We start from the raw sequence: 20804 nt of genomic DNA, 5'->3' as shown, positions 1-20804 counted from the left end.
ACGGACAGAGGAACCTGGGAGGCTATCGTCCATGTGGTCGCAAAGAGTTGGACACAACTGAGTGACTTTACGTACTTTACTTATGCTTAGAATAATGCCTGGAGTATAGCTGGCATTTAATAATATTTACTGAAAAAAAACTGAATTAATTCAAACTCCCAGCAGCTAGAGGCTTAATTAGTTAACTAATACGAAGAGAGAACTAAGATCATGGCATCTGGTCCCATCACTTCATGGCAAATTGATGGGGAAAAAGTGGAAGCAGTGACAGATTTTATTTTCTTGGGCTCCAAAATCACTGCAGGCAGTGACTGCAGCCTTGAAATTAAAAGATGCTTGCTTCTTGGAAGGAAGCTATGACAAATCTAGACAGCATATTAAAAATCAAAGCAAAGACATCATTTTGCCAATAAAGGTCCATCTAGTCAAAGCTGTGGTTTTTCTAGTAGTCATATACAGACATGAGAGTTGGACCATAAAGAAGGCTGAGTACTGAAGAAATGATGCCTTCGAATTATGATGCTGTGTCAGGAAGCATTTAACAGTAAGATTCCTCTGTGCTGTTTCCTATCTCTCTTGAGCCCTCTGCTCTTTATCAGTCCCTGTCAGGGGCAAGAGGAGCAGGCAAGCCTCTCCCAGGACGAAGATCAAAGAGATGGGATGCTTGCCTAGGATTTCCTTCATTAGCTTTTCCATTTGGTGAAAGGGGTTATTTACGACACTCTTTTGTTATGGATCGCCTCTTTGCCTTATGGCCTCTATTGCTCCTTGCTTCCTTGGTAAACTTGTAAAGTCTGGTCTCTTGATCTTTATCTAAAGAAGCTACTGGTATATATACTCTTACAGAATTCAGTAAAGCACCTTTGCTCCATCAGAGCTTGGGTCCCGTGTCTTTCTTTCTTTCTCTCTCTCTCTCTCTCTCTCTCTCTATTTCTGGCTGATTCCCTGGAGTGCGACAGTCGGCTGCGTAACCCAGGGCATATTAGCCTCTTTCCTTCTTTCACTCTCTCATCATCAACTCCAGACCACCAGGTTCCAGTCCAATAAAGGACCAGCAATGCTGGAGAAGACTCTTGAGAGTCCCTTGGACTGCAGGGATATCAAGCCAGTCCATCCTAAAGGAAATTAACCCTGAGTGTTCACTGGAAGGACTGAGCTGAAGCAGAAGCTCCAATACTTGGGCCACGTGGCGTGAAGAACCAACTCACTAAAAAAGACCCTGATGCTAGGAAAGACTGAAGGCAAAAAGAGAAGAGGGCAACAGAGGATGAGATAGTTAGATAGCATCACCAACTCAATGGAATGAATCTGAGCAAACTTTGGGAGACAGTGGAAGCCAGGGAAGCCTGGCGTGCTGCAGTCCATGGGCTCGCAAAGAGTCAGACACAACTTAGCAACTGAACAACAACAACAAATGATCCAAATTAGGGAGGCTGGATGAAGATAAGAATAACAATGATAAAATAGCAGGAATTCATCAACAAAACAAAAATAGCATTTGCTTTTTGAACACCCAAATGTGCCAGGTACAAAGCTAGATGTTTTAAAATCAATGTCTCATTTTATTCTTCATGGCAATCCAGTGGTAACAATAATAATAGTGGAAGGACATTTATACTATGTTAACTGCTTTATACATATTACCTTATTTAAATCTATGTCAAAGGGCTTGCTTGAAAATGAAAGGTGTTAGTACATGTAAAGTCTCCAGATAAAGCCTGCACAAAATCATCACTCAATATATGTTATTTATCTGTCTCTCATCCTCCCTCACATTACCATCATCATCATCTCACCCTCCTCCTCCTCATCTTTATTATTATCCTCATTTTACAGGTAAGGACTCTGAAGCCCAGAAACATTAAGTTACTTGGAAGAGAATCAGCTGGTTGGAATCCAGGTTATCTGCCTTCTGAGTCCTACTCTTCCCAAGATTTTGTAACACTTATTACAAAAGGCATCCCATGCAGTGAAATTCTTTAAACCCTACCCCTTGAATCACACTCTAAAATAATTTGACCTATAGAGTTCTTTGAGACCCTTACTGCATTTTATAAAATCAGACCCCAAAATCAAATAGGATTTCAGTAAGTTTGGACTGTGAAGAAAGCTGAGTGCCAAAGAATTGATGCTTTTGAACTGTGGTGTTGGAGAAGACTCTTGAGAGTCCCTTGGACTGCAAGGAGATCCAACCAGTCCATCCTAAAGGAGATCAGTCCTGGGTGTTCATTGGAAGGACTGATGTTGAAGCTGAAACTCTAATAATTTGGCCACCTCATGCGAAGAGTTGACTCATTGGAAAAGACCCTGATGCTGGGAGGGATTGCGGCAGGAGGAGAAGGGGACGACAGAGGATGAGATGGCTGGATGGCATCACCGACTCGATGGGCATGAGTTTGAGTAAGCTCCGGGAGTTGGTGATGGACAGGGAGGCCTGCCATGCTGCGATTCATGGGGTTGCAAAGAGTCGGACACGACTGAGCGACTGAACTGAACTGAACTGAACTGATAAGTAAGTCAGGGTATCTCAACTCTGAACCATAAACAAAAGATCTATTGGAAACACTATATTTGCCCAATATACCACAATTGTTTCAATAATTCTGGAATCTTCTCTTAAACTACAGAACTAAGTCTAATGTGGGTTCACTACGTTATATAGAAATATGTTCAAATGGATGAAAAGCCTCTCATTTACTCATAAAATGCCTTTTAAAAGTTCTACCATTTTCTCACTGATAGGCTAGACTTTCCTGGCATGGAGATGGGTTGTGAGTGACATTGACCTATTTGTGAATGCAGCCATTTGAAATATCCAGTCAGATGTAGATCAGTTTCGTTAGCTGAGGCTTGAGGTTTGAATAAAAATTCATCCAGACCTTAGCATATTTCCATATGCTCCACTGATAACTGAAGGGAGGGACAGGTCTCGATTTAATCTCATGCCGAGCAAACGACAGCCACTGTCACGCGGCCTTATGCTTGTGTTCTGTAGTTATTACATTTTTAAAAAAGAATCAGAATTTATCTTATTGATGCCATAAGTGCTTATATCAAATCAAACCTTTAAGAAAAATTAAAATATTTCTAACAGATATAGAGATCAGCGAAATCAGGAAGTTTAGCAAAGTTTAAAATCTTTCCTTTGTTTTTAAGTTTTAAAAAATTTTCTCATGGGTATGTATGAGTGTGTGTGTGTGTGTGTTTAAAGCATGACACACGTGACTGATCTGAGTGACGTCCTAATGCAAGAGAGCTACCAGGATCTTTGCATCTAAAAATCTAACTTAATCCTCACAAGCTCTGTGAAATAGATATTAACCCTAGTTTGCAGACTGGAGGTTCAAAGAAGTTACATATTCTGTCAGCTAAGGACTGGCTAACTGGATGTGTGCACTCTCTACTGTAAGGGCAGGATAGTTGAACACAGTCTTTCCCAGACTCCCTTGCTGCTAAATGTGGATATGATTTAACCTCTGCCAAACAGATCCTCTTGTAAGATATTTGAAAAGTGGAAGTGAAACAAAAGCTATGCTTCTGCTGTTTGTGCTGGCAAGCAGGATTGCAAAGTTCTGCTATGGCAGCATCTTGGTTTCCAGTTGCTAGCTTCCAGTGCACTAAGAAAGTTGTCACAGGGCCTTAATCTTTTGTATGTACAGATTTAGCTGGCACGCCATGGCTCTGGAGCCAGTAATTGCAGTAAGGCAGCTCCCTGTCCCTAAAGGGCAGATATGGTGCTGTGTTCCTGAAGTCAACAGTTTAGCTTCCTGCCTCCCCATCTTCTTGGACAACAACTGCCCTGGCATTCCAGTTCTGCATGTGACTTAGACTATCCTCCTGGAACACAGCACAGACGCTGTTCCTCTGCCCTTCCAACTTTTCCTGTATGGATTCTTCTCTTCTTAAAATTCTGTTTCTGCTTTACTTTGTTGAACATTGACTAATTAATATGTTAAGTAACTTGCTTAGTCAGCCGAGAAGTACAGATTCCGTGCATGCCTGTCAAATCCCAGAGCTCACACTCCCTTTGATGGAACATTATGGAGTGAGATTCCTTTTGTGTGGTAAATGCAGATACCCAAGGGGTGTGGGGTGGGGACACCAAGTTGCCTAAGCTGTTAGGCCCGCAGGTATTGGTGCTTTGGCTTGTACTCTACCCTATTCTGTGCGCCTCCTCCCCGTTCACTAAGCTAGAACAATTTTCTTTTGTTTCCGACTCTTTGCAACCCTATGGACTACAAACCCACCAGACTCCTCTGTCTATGGGATCCTCTAGGCAGGAATACTGGAGTGGGTAGCCATTCCCTTCTTCAGGGGATCTTCCTGACCCAGAAATCGAATTGCAGACAGATTTTTCATCAAGAAAGCATGAAGGAGCCAATTATTGACTTTTCAGTCACTAAAGTCTAAGCCCCAAGATCCCAGACACTAATAAAGTTTCCCCAGATTGGAAGAGGCAGACAAGCAAAGAGTAATGACACATTGAATATCTGAGAAGGTCCCGCCCTCTGTCCCTGCCACCCCCTAATTCTCAGACCGAGTCCTGGGTACTGGACTGAAAGCTTGCTTATAGGAGCTCCACATCATTGGGGAATCCTGGAATGGAGGGATTCTTGTGCTTTTTCCAGGGGAGAGTATGGGGAGGCCCCGGGGCTTCCCTGCACCCAGTGAGGCTCAGAAGCAAATGATATAGCTATGGGGTCTCCCTGGAGAACCAGGCCTTCCAGGTGACCCTGTGGGGCTGGCCAGGAAGGAGGGGTGTGGTCAGGACACCAGAACAGGGGCTCAGAGGCCTTTCCCACTGGTGACTGAAGGCCAGAAAGAACATTCTCCCACGGATGCTGGACTGAGTCCCACCTCTGGGCCCACTCCCTCCATGTGCAAGCGTGTGTGCTGAGTGACTTCAGTTGTGTCTGACTCTGTGCGACCCTGTGGACTGCAGCCTGCCAGGCTCCTCTGTCCATGGATTCTCCAGGAAAGAACACTGGAGTGGGTTGCCAGACCCAGGAACTGAACCTGTGGCTCTTACACCTCCTGCGTTGGTAGGTAGGTTCTTACCGCTAGCACCACCTGGGAAGCCCAATCCCTCCACAATGCTATGTAATTCTGGAATTCAGAGGAAACCTCAGGAAAATTCAGTAGAATCATCCTGAGTTAATGAAATGAGGTTTCCACCAGGGCTCGAAATTGGATTAAACCCAGTTACATAAAAGAAGAAATATTTTTCTTGCATGCATACCCTGAGTGCTGGGCTCTCTCACTGCACAACTCCCAATTAATTCTGATGCTGGACTCAACTCTTTTAAAATTAAGGTCAAGGAGAGTTACTGCTCTAGAACAGGGGTCAGCAAATTACAGCTAGGCCCAGAAGCCAGATTCAGCCCACTACCTGTTTTTTATTTTCCTGCCTATTTTTGTAGGCTAAGTAAAGCCACTCTTCCATAGCTGAGTTGCCGAGTTGTGTAATTGCAACAAAGACCGCTACAGTGCAAAGCCTACCGTATTTGCTATTCATCTCTTTACAGAAAAAAAATTGCCAGCCCCTGATATGGAACGTGGGCCCTGCCTGACTCTGTCTCATTTCCTGTCTTGCACTCTTGTCCTTTTGCTGTCATCATGGGGGCAAAGTCTCATATCAAAATCAATGGAAAAGCTCTGCCTTTCTCTGCTCTTACAAACGTATCCAGGTTCAGATCCAGCTTGTCCTCCCTGAACTGCCCTGAGAATCAGCCCTCCTTAGACCAGACTTCTGTACCCTTGTCTAACCCTGCACTTGCCTACCAGCCTCCCAGCTCTGACTTTTCTTCTATATCCTTTGTGGGCTTCTCATGCCGTCTGCTTTTGCAGTGGCTGTTTCTTGTGGTTGTCCACAGCACTCTGGTGTTCCTCTACTCACTCCACCACAGCTGAGAATCCTGAGGAGAACCAGACTTCACGCCAGCCTTCACCTGTAAGGGGGTGATCTGGCCCAGGTTACTGACCTCAGGGTTTTATTCCCTTGGCTTGGATAACACCAATATCTCAATGCCTAAATGGAGCACTTGATTCTCTTCCTTTGACTACCAAGTTAGTCAATGTTGGCTTGAACAAATAGCTCAAAGAGCAGTAATAAATGCTCTGGAGTCAGCTTTAGAAGCAGGAGATTTGAGGCTATGTCCCTTCTTATCTAGGAAGTGATGAGCACGGATTTTCATTATGTCATTCCAAAAAACCACTTTCTCCACATTTACTACATACCAGACACTGTGTTAGATGCTATGAGGTGTGGCAAAGCTGAAAAAGACATAATCTATGTCTTCAAAGAGTTTATATGTTCTTTTTATCCACATGGACTTGACCCTCCACAAAAAGGATAAAAGTATTTTGAAGGTCATAAAAGAATCTTTAAAATTTTCTTTATAGATCTGTCTTAATTTTTTAATTTGGGGTATAAATACTGTTTTTGGGGAAAAAAATCTCATGAAGTCACACCAAGTTTTAGACAAAGTGATCATCTGAACTTTCAAAAGTTTGAAATGTCCTCGACCATTCTTCTGTAGCTGGGTCCTCTGTTTATTTTTGTGGCAATCACTGGCATCTGGAAACACTAAATTGGCATAGCATTCAACAGATTCTACTCAAGGGATAGTTCTTAATCAGCTTTCGATGACCTAGAAGCTAACATGGTAGCATCCCATAAATACTTACTGAATGAACAAATTAAAAAATAAATAGGTGAACCTACTAGTCCACTACGTTCTTCCTCTCAAATTATACAAACTTATCATTTGTGCCCTCATTAGGAGAATGATCACATAGGGATTCATACTGAGTCATTTTCATGTTTCATATGTTGTATTTTATCTATCCTATATGGATTGCAATTTTATTGATTCCCCTATAGCACTGCTATGTCCCTGTTAAGTGAAATATTTGTTGAATATCAGCTATTCCTTTTTGTTTCCTTCTGTTTGCCTTCCTCTGTCTCTTTCTCAATTAACTAGAGTACATGAAAATGTATTTTTAAATATTTACTGAATAAAGTCTTATTCTCCTTGACCTTAATTTTAAGACAGAGGAGTTCAGCAATGTCTCTTTCTTAAAAAGACAATAAAAACAAACAAAACCCACAATCATAAATTCCTTCTAACTATATGTGAGGTTGTGAATAGGGAAAAGGTTACTTATATCCAAGCTAAATACTCTAATAAGTAGAAACCTATGACATCCCAATGAAGGTGAGGAGATAAGAAGAGGGAGAAGCAGAAGAAGAGAAATGGGAAGTTATTTGGGAAAAGGAAAGAATCCAGTTTTGAGGGATTTCAACAACAAATATAAAAAAACCTTAGTAAGGAGAAAACTGCCAACCAAAAGATGTTTACCTTTGCATCCCTCACAGGTCAGGGCGTTATAGTGGTATCCAGAAGCCCTGTCTCCGCAAACGACACAGAGCTCATCCCCTTTGATTCTCCCTGCTGAGGCTCCCAGTCGGGCCTTCTTTGTTACAGGAATCTCCACTACCTCAGTCTCTCCCTGATAGAGAGTCTCAGCAGGCATTCGCCTGAGTTCATATATTCCAGGAGAGTACCACTCTTCAGGCTGCTGGGGATAGAAACCCACATTGGAATAATAGGAAGAAGAGGAAATCTGTGGTTGAACTTGGGGAAACTGAACGTTGTTGTATTGTGAGTACGGCTCCACTTCTAGATTCTGTCCCAGAGGACCTGCCACTTGTTCTGTCAGTACACCTGGAAAAAAGTGACAACAAAACTGGAATTGATACCATCATTCTATAAACAAGAGGCAGTTTAGCATATGGTGAGGAGTACAGGCTCTAAGGAAAGACTGAAATATTTAAATATTTACATTAAAATTTTAACATAAAAATTAACTTTTTTACAGTAAAAAAAAAAAAACTATTAAAAGATTAAATGACAAAATTAAAAGCTCAGAAAGATATTTGCAACATAGAGGACAGACAAAACACTCATGTCATTAATATATAAAGAGCTTTTGCAAATCAATAAGAAAATATTCAACATGGAAAGAAGGAAAACATACAATGATGCTTAAAAGAAAAACAAAAAGGAAAGTTGGAAAACATTCAACAATTCACAGTAAAAAAGGTAACAGGTAAACATACAAATGCTGTCTTTTCTCATTTCTGTCTCATGAAATCCTATGAAGTGGGTAATAGTATTATCCTCACTTACAACTGAGTATTCCAAGGTCGAGAATAGTTCGGCAACTTTACTCCTACACACCTAAGTAGCTGAGATTTGAACTTTGAATCTGACTTCAAAGCCCAAGTGCTGAATTGCTCCTCTCTGGGATGATTTCAAATGTGTGATGTTTCAAAGAATGATGGTAAAGATTTTCTCTTCCTTCTTTTATACTTGAGTTTACTAGTCCCTTCAGTGCCTCCATTTGCAGGTAACCTATAACCAGGCCTGCAAGACTATGAATGACCCTACTATTTCTTTCTTTCCCAGCCACTTCCCATGTTCTGACTTTGTATTCCATGAATGTGCCTTGCACTTCCAGAGTCAAAACCTCTCCCACATGCTGCTTCCTGAGTCCTCCACACAGCTACCCCCTCCAAGAGCATCATCTCACTATTCTCCACTTATCTTTAAATTTCCCATTAAGTATAGCTTCTCTTGGGATGTATTCCTTGACCCTGGGTTCTGAACCTAGTTATATGTACTTACCTACCCTGCCTAAGCCTCCCTTATCTGTAAAGAGAAGACTCCATGCTTCATAATATTACAGTTCTTCTTTATATCAAAACCTCTATAAGTTTATGACCAACAGTTTATGGGCATTACAATTAACAGCCATTCTACAATGACAAAGTGGAAAATATGTATGTTAAATATTAGTTGAGAAAAAAAAAGCTTTCTGCATTGATCCAGGAAATGATTAATGCAACACAAAGTATACAGTACCTGTGTGAAATCAATTTTGTTTCTTTCATGCCCAACTTATCTATATAAAACTAGTGCTGAGTCAGTATATCTGACAGTCAAACAGTTTTGGCAATGGTGCTTTGTCTTATGACCACAAAATGGAAGAATATAAAAATATGGAATTATTACAGAAAAAAGATAAAACATAAGCAAAATTTTGATCTATTTAGTAGTTAAATATGATTAAAATTCCTGGAGTGAATACAACTGAAAATAGTTAAAAGCATTAAAATCATTAGTTTCACCTAGATTTATCCTCCAACCCATCTTACCCCTACTCAACTCCCCATTCCCACCCCCAGCCCCAGATTCTCTCCATCTACAGGTCCAGTAAGGTTAAGCAACTTGCCTGAAGTCACATAATCAATTAAAGAGAGAATGTTGGTTCTCTAGAATATAAAGAAATGTATAGTTGTTTTCTCTTCAAAATTCCAAGATCTCTGAGCATTCTTTCAATAAATCTTTTACAAATCAAGAGACACCATGGAGTTCCAACTCAAGTCAAATCATGTTATCAGTATCATGTCAATCTCTGGAATCATTTCAAATTAAAATGGAAAGCTTTCATAAAGACATCAATTCTACTATATGAAATTAATAAACAGGGTGAGATTATGATAGCAGCACACACAGTATTATTAAATAACACCTTTATTCTCAAAGCACATCCACTTCTAGTATTTCATAGTGTTTCCACCAAATCCCCACAGAGTAGAGACAATAAATATGCAGGCAACTTACAAAAATCCAGCATGAATACCATGCTCCAAAATAGTGGAACAAGAAGAGCTTCCATGAACTGACTATAAGATTTTAAACAACTGCCTAACATTTTTCTGTTTTCTCCTGTAAAATGAGGCTACTAACAACCAGCCTTCCTATCTCACAAGGTAGTTTTGAGTATAAGATACAGTTTCTGAGAAAAAGTTTTGGTAAGTTAAACACCATAAAAAGGCATGTTCATTTCCTAAAGAATCCAGCAAAATCTTGATTCTAATGACAGTTAATTGATAGTTAACTAGTAAATATTAATCACATTAATCTGTTTTGAAATGTTAGCTATCTTTTAAATAAGATATATATATACATATATATACATATATTCTAATGACAGTTAATTGATAGTTAATTAGTAAATATTAATACACATTGATCTGTTTTGATATGTTAGCTATCTTTTAAATAAGATATGTATATATATACATGTATATACGTATATATATATACATATATACACATACATACATATATGTACATATGTGTGTGTGTGTGTGTATATATCTCTCTCTTACAATTTGCTAAACACAGAACTGGGTTCTGTCTTGTGAACAAGACAGAAAAGAGACAGGAGAGGCCCCAGACTTTCTCTTGTTCGTGTGCTCGGGGTTGAAGGTATGTCAAGGGCTGGGATAAAACCAAGTAAACGAATACAGAATTTTCTGACACAGCGTGAGATGTTGAGAGGGCAAAGGTAGGTCAACTTTAGAGTTTACTTTCTGAAAAGGTAAATTTATTTCTGCTTTAATACAATTTATGAATGATTTCTTAAGAATCAGTTTATCAAGAAATAGGAGAATTTGGATTTCTTTACAATAGGAAATTTTCTGTGGGAGTTTAGGGAAGAGTTCTTAAATGGGAACACTTGAATGGACTCCAGGAGAGCCTGAGACCCCCTGCAAAATGAAGAAAATTTTTCTGGGTAGAGAGTCCTTTAGTAGCATTTAACAGTTTCTCTAAAGGAGTAGACCAAAGGGAAATTTCTGAGACGGAAGCCCTCTATAGCTTTCAACATGTTAGCTGCTAACCATGTGGAATAGTGAACATTTGAAACATGGCTAGTGACAATGAGGAAATGAATTTTTCATTTTCTGTAACTTTAAATAATTAAAATTTAAAATAGCCACGTGTAGCTAATGATGGCCACATCCAACAGCACAGCTCTAAGGACTTTGTGACCAGAACCACTGGGTACCCAGATGGGAGAATCAGGTTCATGTGAGAAGGATGGCGCTTTTTCTTGAACCTGTAGTTAACTGCTGATGAGCCCAATAAAGGGTTCATATTATATGCAGTTTTTCTCCCTGGCACAATGCTGACTCTGGTAAATGTTTCATGAATGGAAAAACTGCCTTCTTGTCCTTTCTTTGTTTCCTAACCCATGGTTCCTCAAGTAGACGATACGACTTGGTTTGTGAAATTGTTTGCCGTTCCTGGTGCCAGCCTTTGTGATGTTGGTACCTCTTCCCACCAAGTTTGTCAACCCATCGCCTGCTCTGTGAAGCCTGACCCAGTTTCCCTAAGTAGAATTAATCTCTCCTCCCCTCTGCACACACTGGTACTGCACACTCAGAAGCATGTACCATTGCTTCTGTTGGTTTACAGGCTCATGTTTCATGCTATATCATTTAAGGTGGTAGGACATAGGCATTACAAGCGCCCTGCCATGCAGACAAATCTGGATTCAGTTTACCTGCAACAAGCTAGATGTATGAACTTGGGAAACACTGAACTTCTTTAAGCTTCTGTTCCTTTCTAATAAAGCTGGGATAATCTAATACGCTACTATGTATAAAATAGATTAACTAGTGAGAACCTACTGTATAGCACAGGGAACTCTACTCAATGCTCTGTGGTGACCTAAAAGGGAAGGAAATCCAAAAAAAGAAGAGAAAAATGTATACGTATAGCTGACTCACTTTGCTATACAGCAGAAACAAATACAACATTGTAAAACAACTATATGCCAATAAAAATTAATTTTAAAAAGGCTAGGACAATATAGTAATTGAAACAAAATCTAGTACCTAGGTGAAAGGTTAAAGATAACCTAAGAAAAAGAATGTGAACTGCCCAGTGCCTGACTAAGCATAAACATTCAATACTTTTTGCTATTGTTGTGGTTAGTCTGTGGACTTTTGGGGAATACATTGGATTACTATATATTATATTCCCTTTTTTCCTTCATTTGTAGCACCTTACACAGTGCCTGACACAGTTTAAATCTTTAATAAATGTTTATTAAATTGAAATGATGGGAAATTTGCTTCTCCGGCCTTCTATCTACTTTCCATTTCTAAATACAGTCTCAGTCATTTTTAAATAATGCATTTAACCAAAATAACATGCTGTGAAGTCTACAATCAGAAATATGTTCAAAATTATAATTATTGTAAAAATGATGAGTTTCTCTAGCTGGAAATTCAAAAGGTAAGATTCTATTTTGAAAAAATATGAAAACAGACAATATTATTTATACTACCTACATTTTAATTATAATCTGTATTACAGTTCAGAGGAAAAAAACATACCGGGTTTAATGCTGAACTCTTTACTCATCTGATTTTCCATTGGCTATTGGGGGAAACCTGTTGTGAAACTATTTCAATAAATTTTTTGGATCTCTTTTTATTTTTCTCACAACAACCCATAGTTTGAAATAAATCTTATATCATGATCCCTATACACACTTATACATATGTATAAATAATCTGAAACAAAATTTCCATGAAATAACACTTATCCTTACCCCTGACTGCACTCTGATATTTCTACTGTACTTATTCAATTCTAAATTTTTAATGCTGGTCACAAGTCACAAAATAGACGTCATGACCCACTAGGATATAAGACTTGCCATTTTAAAAACATTGCATTCAACAATGTACTTTAAAATGTCTTTTCAAGTGTCCGAGGGCATTAATATTTTAGCTGCCTAGCGTTTAACTTGGAAGAACTGTGCCACTTTGACACCATATCCAGTGAAGAATTGTAGGGAAAACACACTTAGATTTAATCTCTATGAGATATTCACCTACCTCAAACCCTACCACCCCAGCCAGCTTTTCACCCGTCTCTGGTTCTGACTGAGCCATCTTCGAGGGAGCTCTGTTGCTGAAATCTCAAGCAAAAGTCCCCCACGCTGCCTCAGTCCATTGGCAGAAGCTCCATCGTGAGCAGCTGTGAACACTCTCTTACCTTTGGCAGGCTTCACGCTCATCACTTCCATGGCGAATCCTGAAGACGTGTGGCTGTGACAAGGACTGATTTGGACTGGATTTTCTAACTCCTGAAACTGCATTACCATTCTTAGCTTACTCACAGCAACTGAAAATGAGACTAGGTGAGGAGTGACAGGGGCCAGAGGTTGTGCGGTTTACTGATTAACTTCATTACTGAGCAGAATATTTGTAAATGTTTATGGGAAAAGTCCTCGATGCCAAATCGCCTAGTAAGCTGGAAAGCAGCCTCTTAGACAAACATTTGGGGGAGCACATTCCAATTTAGGAGTTTTCAGAGGATAGATTTTGGTTCAGTGGCTCTAAAAGTGGATTTGAGGGTCTAGTGCCATGTTCTATGTTTTGGCATTTGTTCCTCTCAAAAGGGTACAGAATGGTATAATTTTGTAATGTCAGGAAACATGAAAGCATAATACTGAACGGTGTGAGGCCAATTAATCTGGGTTTATACCCAGTGTTATGGGTAGAACTGTGTCCCCTCCCCACAGTCAGCAAGTGGAAGTTCTAACTCCTAGCTCCTCAGTATGCAACACGGTTTGGAGACCGGGTCTTAACAGAGCTAACCAAGTTAAAATGAGGCCATTAGATTGGTTCCTAATCCCATATGACTGGCGTCTTTATGCAAACAGGAAATCTGTATTTCAGACACAGAAGCTCAAAGAAAAGGTGATGCAAAAGACACAGGGAAACGTCATCTACAAGCTAAGAAGAGAGGCCAGAAACAGATCTGTCCGTTTCAGCCTTTGGAAAGAGCCAACTCAGCCTTGATTTTGAACTTTTAACCTCCAAACTGGTACAACAATACATCTGTCATCTAACCCACCCAATATGTGGTATTTTATTACAGCGGCCTCAGCCAACTGATACATGCAGGCTCCCTTGGCACTCACTAGCTCTATGGATCATAGACAAACCACTGCCTCAGTTTTCTCATCTGCAAAATGGGACTGATAACCACACAACCTCAGAGAGTTATTATGAGGATTAAATCAAATAATATTTATTAAATGCTTAGCACACTGGGTGGCTACCCATCATCATTATATTGATATTTTCATTATTCAGCCTTGGACTCACAATGTAGGGTGGTTTGCTTCCTGAGTAAGAATAATTTCTGTGGCATAACCTGTGGATACCAAGCTTGTGACTGTGGGTTATTTTTTGGAAGGGAGGGCTTTAGAATAGGACTCAGTAGTTCTGGGGTTCAGCTCAGGGATAATGCAACCAGACAGATCAACAGATGGTAAAACATAATTCCTGCCCTGCTTCCCTCGTGGACCTGCTGTGAAGATAAAATGACATAATACATATGAAAGCAGTTTTAAAAGGCAAACATGATCTATATAAACATAATAATCACTGCTAAGCCATTTCTACAACCTTGACAGGTTTACAAAGTGGCTCTCTATGCATTGGGCTTCCCTGGTAGCTCAGATGGTAAAGAATCTGCCTGCAATGTGGGAGACCTGGGTTCGCTCTCTGGGTTGGGAAGATCCCCTGGAGGAGGGCATGGCAACGCACTCCAGCATTCTTGCCTGGAGAATCCCCATAGACAGGTGAGTGGCAGGCTACAGTCCATGGGGTCGCAAAGACTGAGCAACTAAGCGCACGCACACACACACACACACACACACCCATTATCTCACCTGATTCTTACTTGCACACCTTGAGGAAGGTATTATTTCTGACGCCCACTATCTTTTACCTTGTTTTGCAGACTTGGAAAGCAATTCAGTGAACTTATGTGATTTGTCTTAAGTTACCCAGCTATTAAGGGATGAAGCTAAGGCTCTAATCCAGGTCTTCTCACTCAGAGACTTGTGGTGGAAAAGCTAAAGCACACCTGCCCTCACTGCCAGGAAAGAGTGATGGTTCCTGGGTGTATTTCAGTTTGGATTGCTCAACCAAGAATAACCATTTTCAAAGCTGTTTTCAATCCTCGAAATACATTTTTCCCCTGAAGGTCTGTGCTGTTTGAAACAGTAGCCACTGCCCACATATGGCTGCTGCTGCTGCTGCTAAGTCGCCTCAGCCGTGTCCGACTCTGTGCGACCCCATAGACGGCAGCCCACCAGGCTCCCCCTTCCCTGGGATTCTCCAGGCGAGAACCCTGGAGTGGGTTGCCATTTCCTTCTCCAATGCGTGAAAGTGAAGTCGTTCAGTCGTGTCTGACTCTTAGTGGTCCCATGGACTGCAGCCTACCAGGCCCCTGCATCCATGGGATTTCCCAGGCAAGAGTACTGGAGTGGGGTGCCATTGCCTTCTCCCCATATATGGCTACTTAAATTTAAATTCAGTTCAGTCACTCAGTAGTGTCCAACTCTTTGGGACCCCATGGACTGCACCTCGCTAGGCCTCCCTGTCTATCACCAAGTCCTGGAGTTTAAATTAATTTAATTCAAATTAAATTAGAATTAATCCCTCAGTTACACTAGTCCCATTTTAAGTGATCAGTAGTGGTTACTGCATTAGACAAAGTAAACCTACAACATTTTTTATCACCACAGAAAGTTCTACTGGACAGCACTGTTGCAGATGGTACTTGGGAACAATGTGAATGATATGCCAGTTGTGCCAAATGGGGGCATTAGCTATGATGCCATAAAAAAGGGAAGTCCCAGAGCAAACTCTAACAATGATTTTCTGAGAACTATCCTTGAGAAAAGACTTGACCAACAGTCTCACTGGAAAGACCTTCTCCACTGAGAAGGTGAATAGGAGTGTTCTCTTAGCCTGAATCCTTATTCATCCAAATCTGATTTCCTGGTCTGGACTATACTTTGGTTGTCTATTCACTATCTATGGAATCTTAGCAGATTATTTAACATCCTCAGATCTCTATTTTCTCATCACCAAAAGGGGAATAGTAATGGTATCTACCCTATAAAAGTGTTATGAGAATTAACATTAATAGCAAATAGAGTATTTACAATGTGCCAGGCATTCCTCTGAGAATTCTTTAAATGAGATTAGTAACTCGCACAAAGTTAAGTAATCTGCCTATGACCTCATACCAGTGATATGGGACTGGCATAGATGGGACTGAATGCAGAATCCACTAACCAATCTAAAATGTGCTTCACACGATGCCTGACATGTAGAAAGGGCTCAAGAAACGGCAGTGGTTATGATCACATTTTTCTTTTTTAACCGCTGTAAATGTATAAATTTGCAGCCTGATCTCATAGTCAACCTTTCTCAGTTTGGTTATCCTGAGAGTCCTTGAGACCTATTTCTTAGCCTGCAAGGTTGAGAGCCAGGCCTTGGATGGTAGTGGATTCACCAACTAGCTGGCCAGCCGGTACCTCACTGCATGCCTCTTCCAAACGATGCATGCCCTATCTAAAAGAAGCAGTCATTTATTAAAAAAAAAAGAAAGAAGAAGCAGTCATTTATTTTGTAATAGGGAAAGGTTCTACTGATATTCATTTTCCTTCTCCCATTTCTTAACCTTATAACCACAGTACCAGATCAGAGAATCCTGGGAGAGGAAAAACCAAAGCCACAGTGAATTAATAAAAATCTTAGAGACTGCTTCAATCTGTGGTAGAGATACGGGTAATAAAAGGTAGTAACAAAATATTTAAATAAGGCTAAAGCAAAGCTCCATTTTGTCTGAGACAATGGTACTTTCCATCTTCTGGAAACTTTCAGCTTTGATTCACCCACCAGGTCAGAACTATATTGACTTGTGTTAAACTAAGTGAGATGGAAAAAGACTTGAAATCAAATGTCAGAAATATTATACAACATTGCATCTCAAGACCTTTAATTGTACTTTAAAACCATCTGGCTGGTTCTGCAACATCTGAAAGTTTCTTTTAATTTAAGCAAAAGACATAGGCAAGAACCAGATTTCAATAAAAATAAAGCTATACAGAGAATATGAACATCAACAGCTGAGAAAAGCATAACGTAATGAGAAGTAGCTAAAGGAAATGAAGTGTAAGCGGATAGGATTATTTAGGACCTGACCTCCTGTGACTTGCTGGACCTCATTCATAACGGGGCTTTGGAAACACTGTTAGAAACAATAATAAAAGTAACACAAAAATGTAGAGTCCATAGCTGTTGTTAACAATGCTGTAATGCCAACCTGAGACAGAACATGTTTTTTTTCCCTTAGAACACCCAGAAATTTAGCTTGATACTGTTGGTTTCTGTTGGCTCCTTGAAAATTCTTAGCACTCAACAATGTTAAGATCAACAGAATTTCCTCCATTTAATAAGTAGAGCGGTGCTTATCATTCCAACAGTTTAAATAATAACAACTACATTTCAAACCCTGGAGGAGCTATACTGCTTTATGATGCCTTCAGATTTACAGGACACTTTCCCACACAGTCATTCAATCCTCCAACAAGCAGTGAAGTGTTATTATTAACCCCAATTTACAGGGAAGAAAACTGAAGTTCAGAGTCTCAACTGCCTCTGAGACTTTATTTCTTTCAATTTCATCACTTATTTCCACTCACACTCATTGAACTTTTCCCAGTAACACCGGGCTAAAGAAACTGGATTCATCGTACTTGAAATAGTTGGTATGGGAACATAAGATTTGCAGTGATGTGGATGAGCCTAGAATCTGCCATACAGAGCGAAGTAAGTCAGAAAGAGAAAAATAAATCTTGTATATTATCACATATACATGGAATTCTAGGATAACTGTACTGAGTAACCTATTTGCAGGGCAGGAATAGAGAGGCAGATATACAAAATGGACACGTGGACACAGGTTGGGGAAGGACAGGGTAGGATGAGTTGCGAGAGCAGAACTGACATATATATATATACTACCATGTGCAAACAGATAGCTGCTTTGGAATCTGCTGTATATATAACACAGAGAGCTCAGCTCAGGGCTCTGTGATGATCTAGAGGGGCTGTCGTGGGGAGTAGGTTAGAAGGAGGTCCAAGAGGGAGGGGATATATGTATGCATATAGCTGACTCACTTTGTTGCACTGCAGAAATAAACACAACATTATAAAGCAGTTACACTCCAATAAAAAAGATTGTACCTTTTCTTGCTTATTCTGTGCTATAAGAATGGTTTTCTATTTTCTGAGTCTTTCAAACTCTGTGATTTTTTCCTTTAGTTCTTAAACCACAATTTGCTAAAAGAAGACAGATTTTAATTGACATGTCACATTCTACCCTATTCATTATGTCAGACCATGGGAAGCTGTGGACTTTGTCATTATTACCTTTTATTATGTACTAATTGCATAAGACTCTGCCTTCTTCATTCATCAGAGAAGCCTCTCTTAACCCACTCAAATTAATCTTTGACCAAGTTTCCTGGCTTTTGGAATCTCCCAAAGGAAAAGAAACTTGTCTTTTTTAGGTCACCATGCCCTTCCATCCTGAGTCCTGTGTATGGATTGAGTTACCAATGAGTTGGATCCCCATGTGGATTTGTGAGGCAGGCCTGGCCACAGAATGAGTCAAGTGATCTTACAAGGTGATTCCAGACCCATCTCTGTAACTCTGTTTCTTTCCTTCTTTTCTACAAGGTCCAACCGAAGAAAAGAGAACTATAGAACAAATGTACACCATTCCCCCACCCCATCTTAGCTTTCCTTTGAGTATTCCGACTGATCTGGAACCGGGGGGATCCCATTAGCACTGTGTGGCAGCCCCTCTGGTGACGGTGCACACCCTTGGCCCACCTCTCATTTCAGCTGGAGCTGGAGCAGGGGGTCATGCAGAAGCTCGACTCACTTCACACCGGCACCTGTCCTTTCACGAGCAGGCTGCACATCTCTGCTTTTTGCCCAGAGCTTCTCCAAGGACACGGCAGACCACACAGCCTGATTGCACTGGGAGTAGCAAAAGCGCAGCTCAGAAGTGCAGGGCATTAATGCCCCCCGAGTGACCCTCAACCAAAGGGAGCAGAGGTCAGTTAATAATTTCTCCAGTGCCTGGTGCCTTGGTGGACAATTCTCTCTGCTTCTCCCAGTGCAATCAGGCTCTCCTTGCCCACAGCAGTGATCTCTATAATTTACCTCGTCTTGGTTTTTCCTCCTTCCCTGTCTTATCACCCCAGTGCTTGGCTTCTGCTCCCTAGGATCATCTCTCACATGAAGTCTGCACACAATCCTTGCTTCAGGCTCTGCTTTTCAGGGTAACCATTTATATAGATGGAAAGGCTTCCCCTTCTCCTTAAGCAAAGCCTTCTAGAGGGGCCCACAGTCCTCTCTGGAAGCAGCTGAAAGGCCTCATTCATGAGATCATTAGTGTATCCACAGTCCATTAGTGAGTGTTCATCAGTATTTGTTGAGTAACATTTATGTTACTTTCTCAATGTCTTAAATTAAATGTCAGTGCCTTGGGATTTAATTATGGCCTTTTGGGTGACCTGCAGGAAGGGGGACCATGCCCAGGACCACCTTAAAAGTCACATCATATGTCAGGTGAGTACCACTGAGTCCAAGTTGCCACTTCCTCACATGACAACTGTAGAGATTTGAGGACTTGAATTCTAGGGGTCCTAGAATTCCCAGCCTAATAATCTCCTTTTACCAATGTTGGTTAATGGAAATATGGGGTCCAGAGCCAGTTCTCTAGACTCTTTCAACTTTCCTCAATAAAAATGAGAAGACAAAGCCCTTCCAAGTCATTCTAGACTTTGGACCTTTGCATTTACATTTCCTTTACCCAGAATACCTCTTCAGATTAAGACTGTCTTTTTTAGCTCAGTTGTCAGCTCCTCAGAGGCCTCCCCTGACCACACAAGTTAGAGCAGCCTCCTTCTTCCAGTTACTATGACATCACCCTCTTTTGTTGTTTCCACAGCACTCACCACTACCTGATATTATTTCATTTATTTATTCCTTTGCCGGTTTCTTGAGAGTTTACTCTCCACTAGGATCTTGCCTGTCTTATTTCCTGCTTTATTCCAACATCCAGCATATGGTCAGTGTTCAATGTCTAGATGGAAGAAATTATAGCCATCCATACGCAATACCATAAACTTCAGTTGCTCTTGTTATAACAACACGATGGCTGGTTTTCAGTACATAGTTAGACCATAGGAAAAGAGTCCAGCTCTCCAGTTAGTTGAGCCTGTGAGTTAAATTTCTGAATTTTGGGCACATCTCAAGATCTACAAGTGGTGACGTAGGTATTGTGGGCTACTCATCCATGAGCCACAGTCTTTTCCCTGGTGCTCTGTACCCTAGGCTCAGAGTGGGAGGTCCAGAGAATGCATCAGTGTCATCAAGACACGAAAGAAGATGGGCAGGAAGGATAACAGAATGCTCTTCATCCTCCCCTTCATCAGACTTTGCTTAGGTATGTTGAACACAGTGAGACAGAGGCCCTGAGGGAAAGCTATGTGGGAGAAAAAAAGCCTTAGACCCGGCTCTAGAACTTAATAGAGAAGACTGAAGAGTAAGAGCCATGCATTGCAGCTTATGCATTTTGTGCTATGTATTCTAAGAAACATTACAGAAAGTGTTAGGAAATTGGATAAGGATATGGTCCTGCAAAGAAGAGATGAGGAAAGAGCACCACTGACAGAAAGCATGAACCACAATGCTTCTATAGAAATCATTTTCAGATGTTTCTAACTTGACAGCTCCTTCACAACTTTTTCTCTATCTACTTACCTCTTTTTCACCTCACCACCACTCAGGTCAGCTTTCAATCTGATGAGCTTGCTTAAAGTAGACTAGTTTGTAAGAAAAATCTTAACAGTTTCCTCTTGATGTATATACAAATTAAAGCTGGATGGATTTGTTTAACAATGATGACATCAGAGTTTAGATTTGGAGATCTTAACATGCAGTCATAAAATTTCAGAGCAGGAAATGGAGTCTATATGTGAAAAAAATAATC

General features: G+C 40.6%; 1 protein-coding gene across 4 annotated transcripts in view; it reads right to left on the bottom strand.

The window, feature by feature from the left end:
• NR1H4 (nuclear receptor subfamily 1 group H member 4) overlaps window positions 1–20804 on the bottom strand; it is an 81077-nt gene that overhangs the window by 38487 nt on the left and 21786 nt on the right. For 2 of the 4 annotated variants that reach the window (XM_043441597.1, XM_043441598.1), the window contains exon 4: window positions 7362–7727. In XM_043441597.1, the coding sequence (XP_043297532.1) occupies window positions 7362–7727 (366 nt within the window). Of the gene's footprint in view, window positions 1–7361; window positions 7728–12923; window positions 13437–20804 lie in introns of those variants that run through there. The other 2 variants (XM_043441594.1, XM_043441596.1) reach the window with 2 other exon arrangements.

Source organism: Cervus canadensis, chromosome 21, assembly GCF_019320065.1.
Source record: "Cervus canadensis isolate Bull #8, Minnesota chromosome 21, ASM1932006v1, whole genome shotgun sequence".
Taxonomy (NCBI): Eukaryota; Metazoa; Chordata; class Mammalia; order Artiodactyla; family Cervidae; genus Cervus; species Cervus canadensis.
Note: the sequence above shows the minus strand (reverse complement) of the source record. Positions and strands in the feature narration are given on the sequence as shown.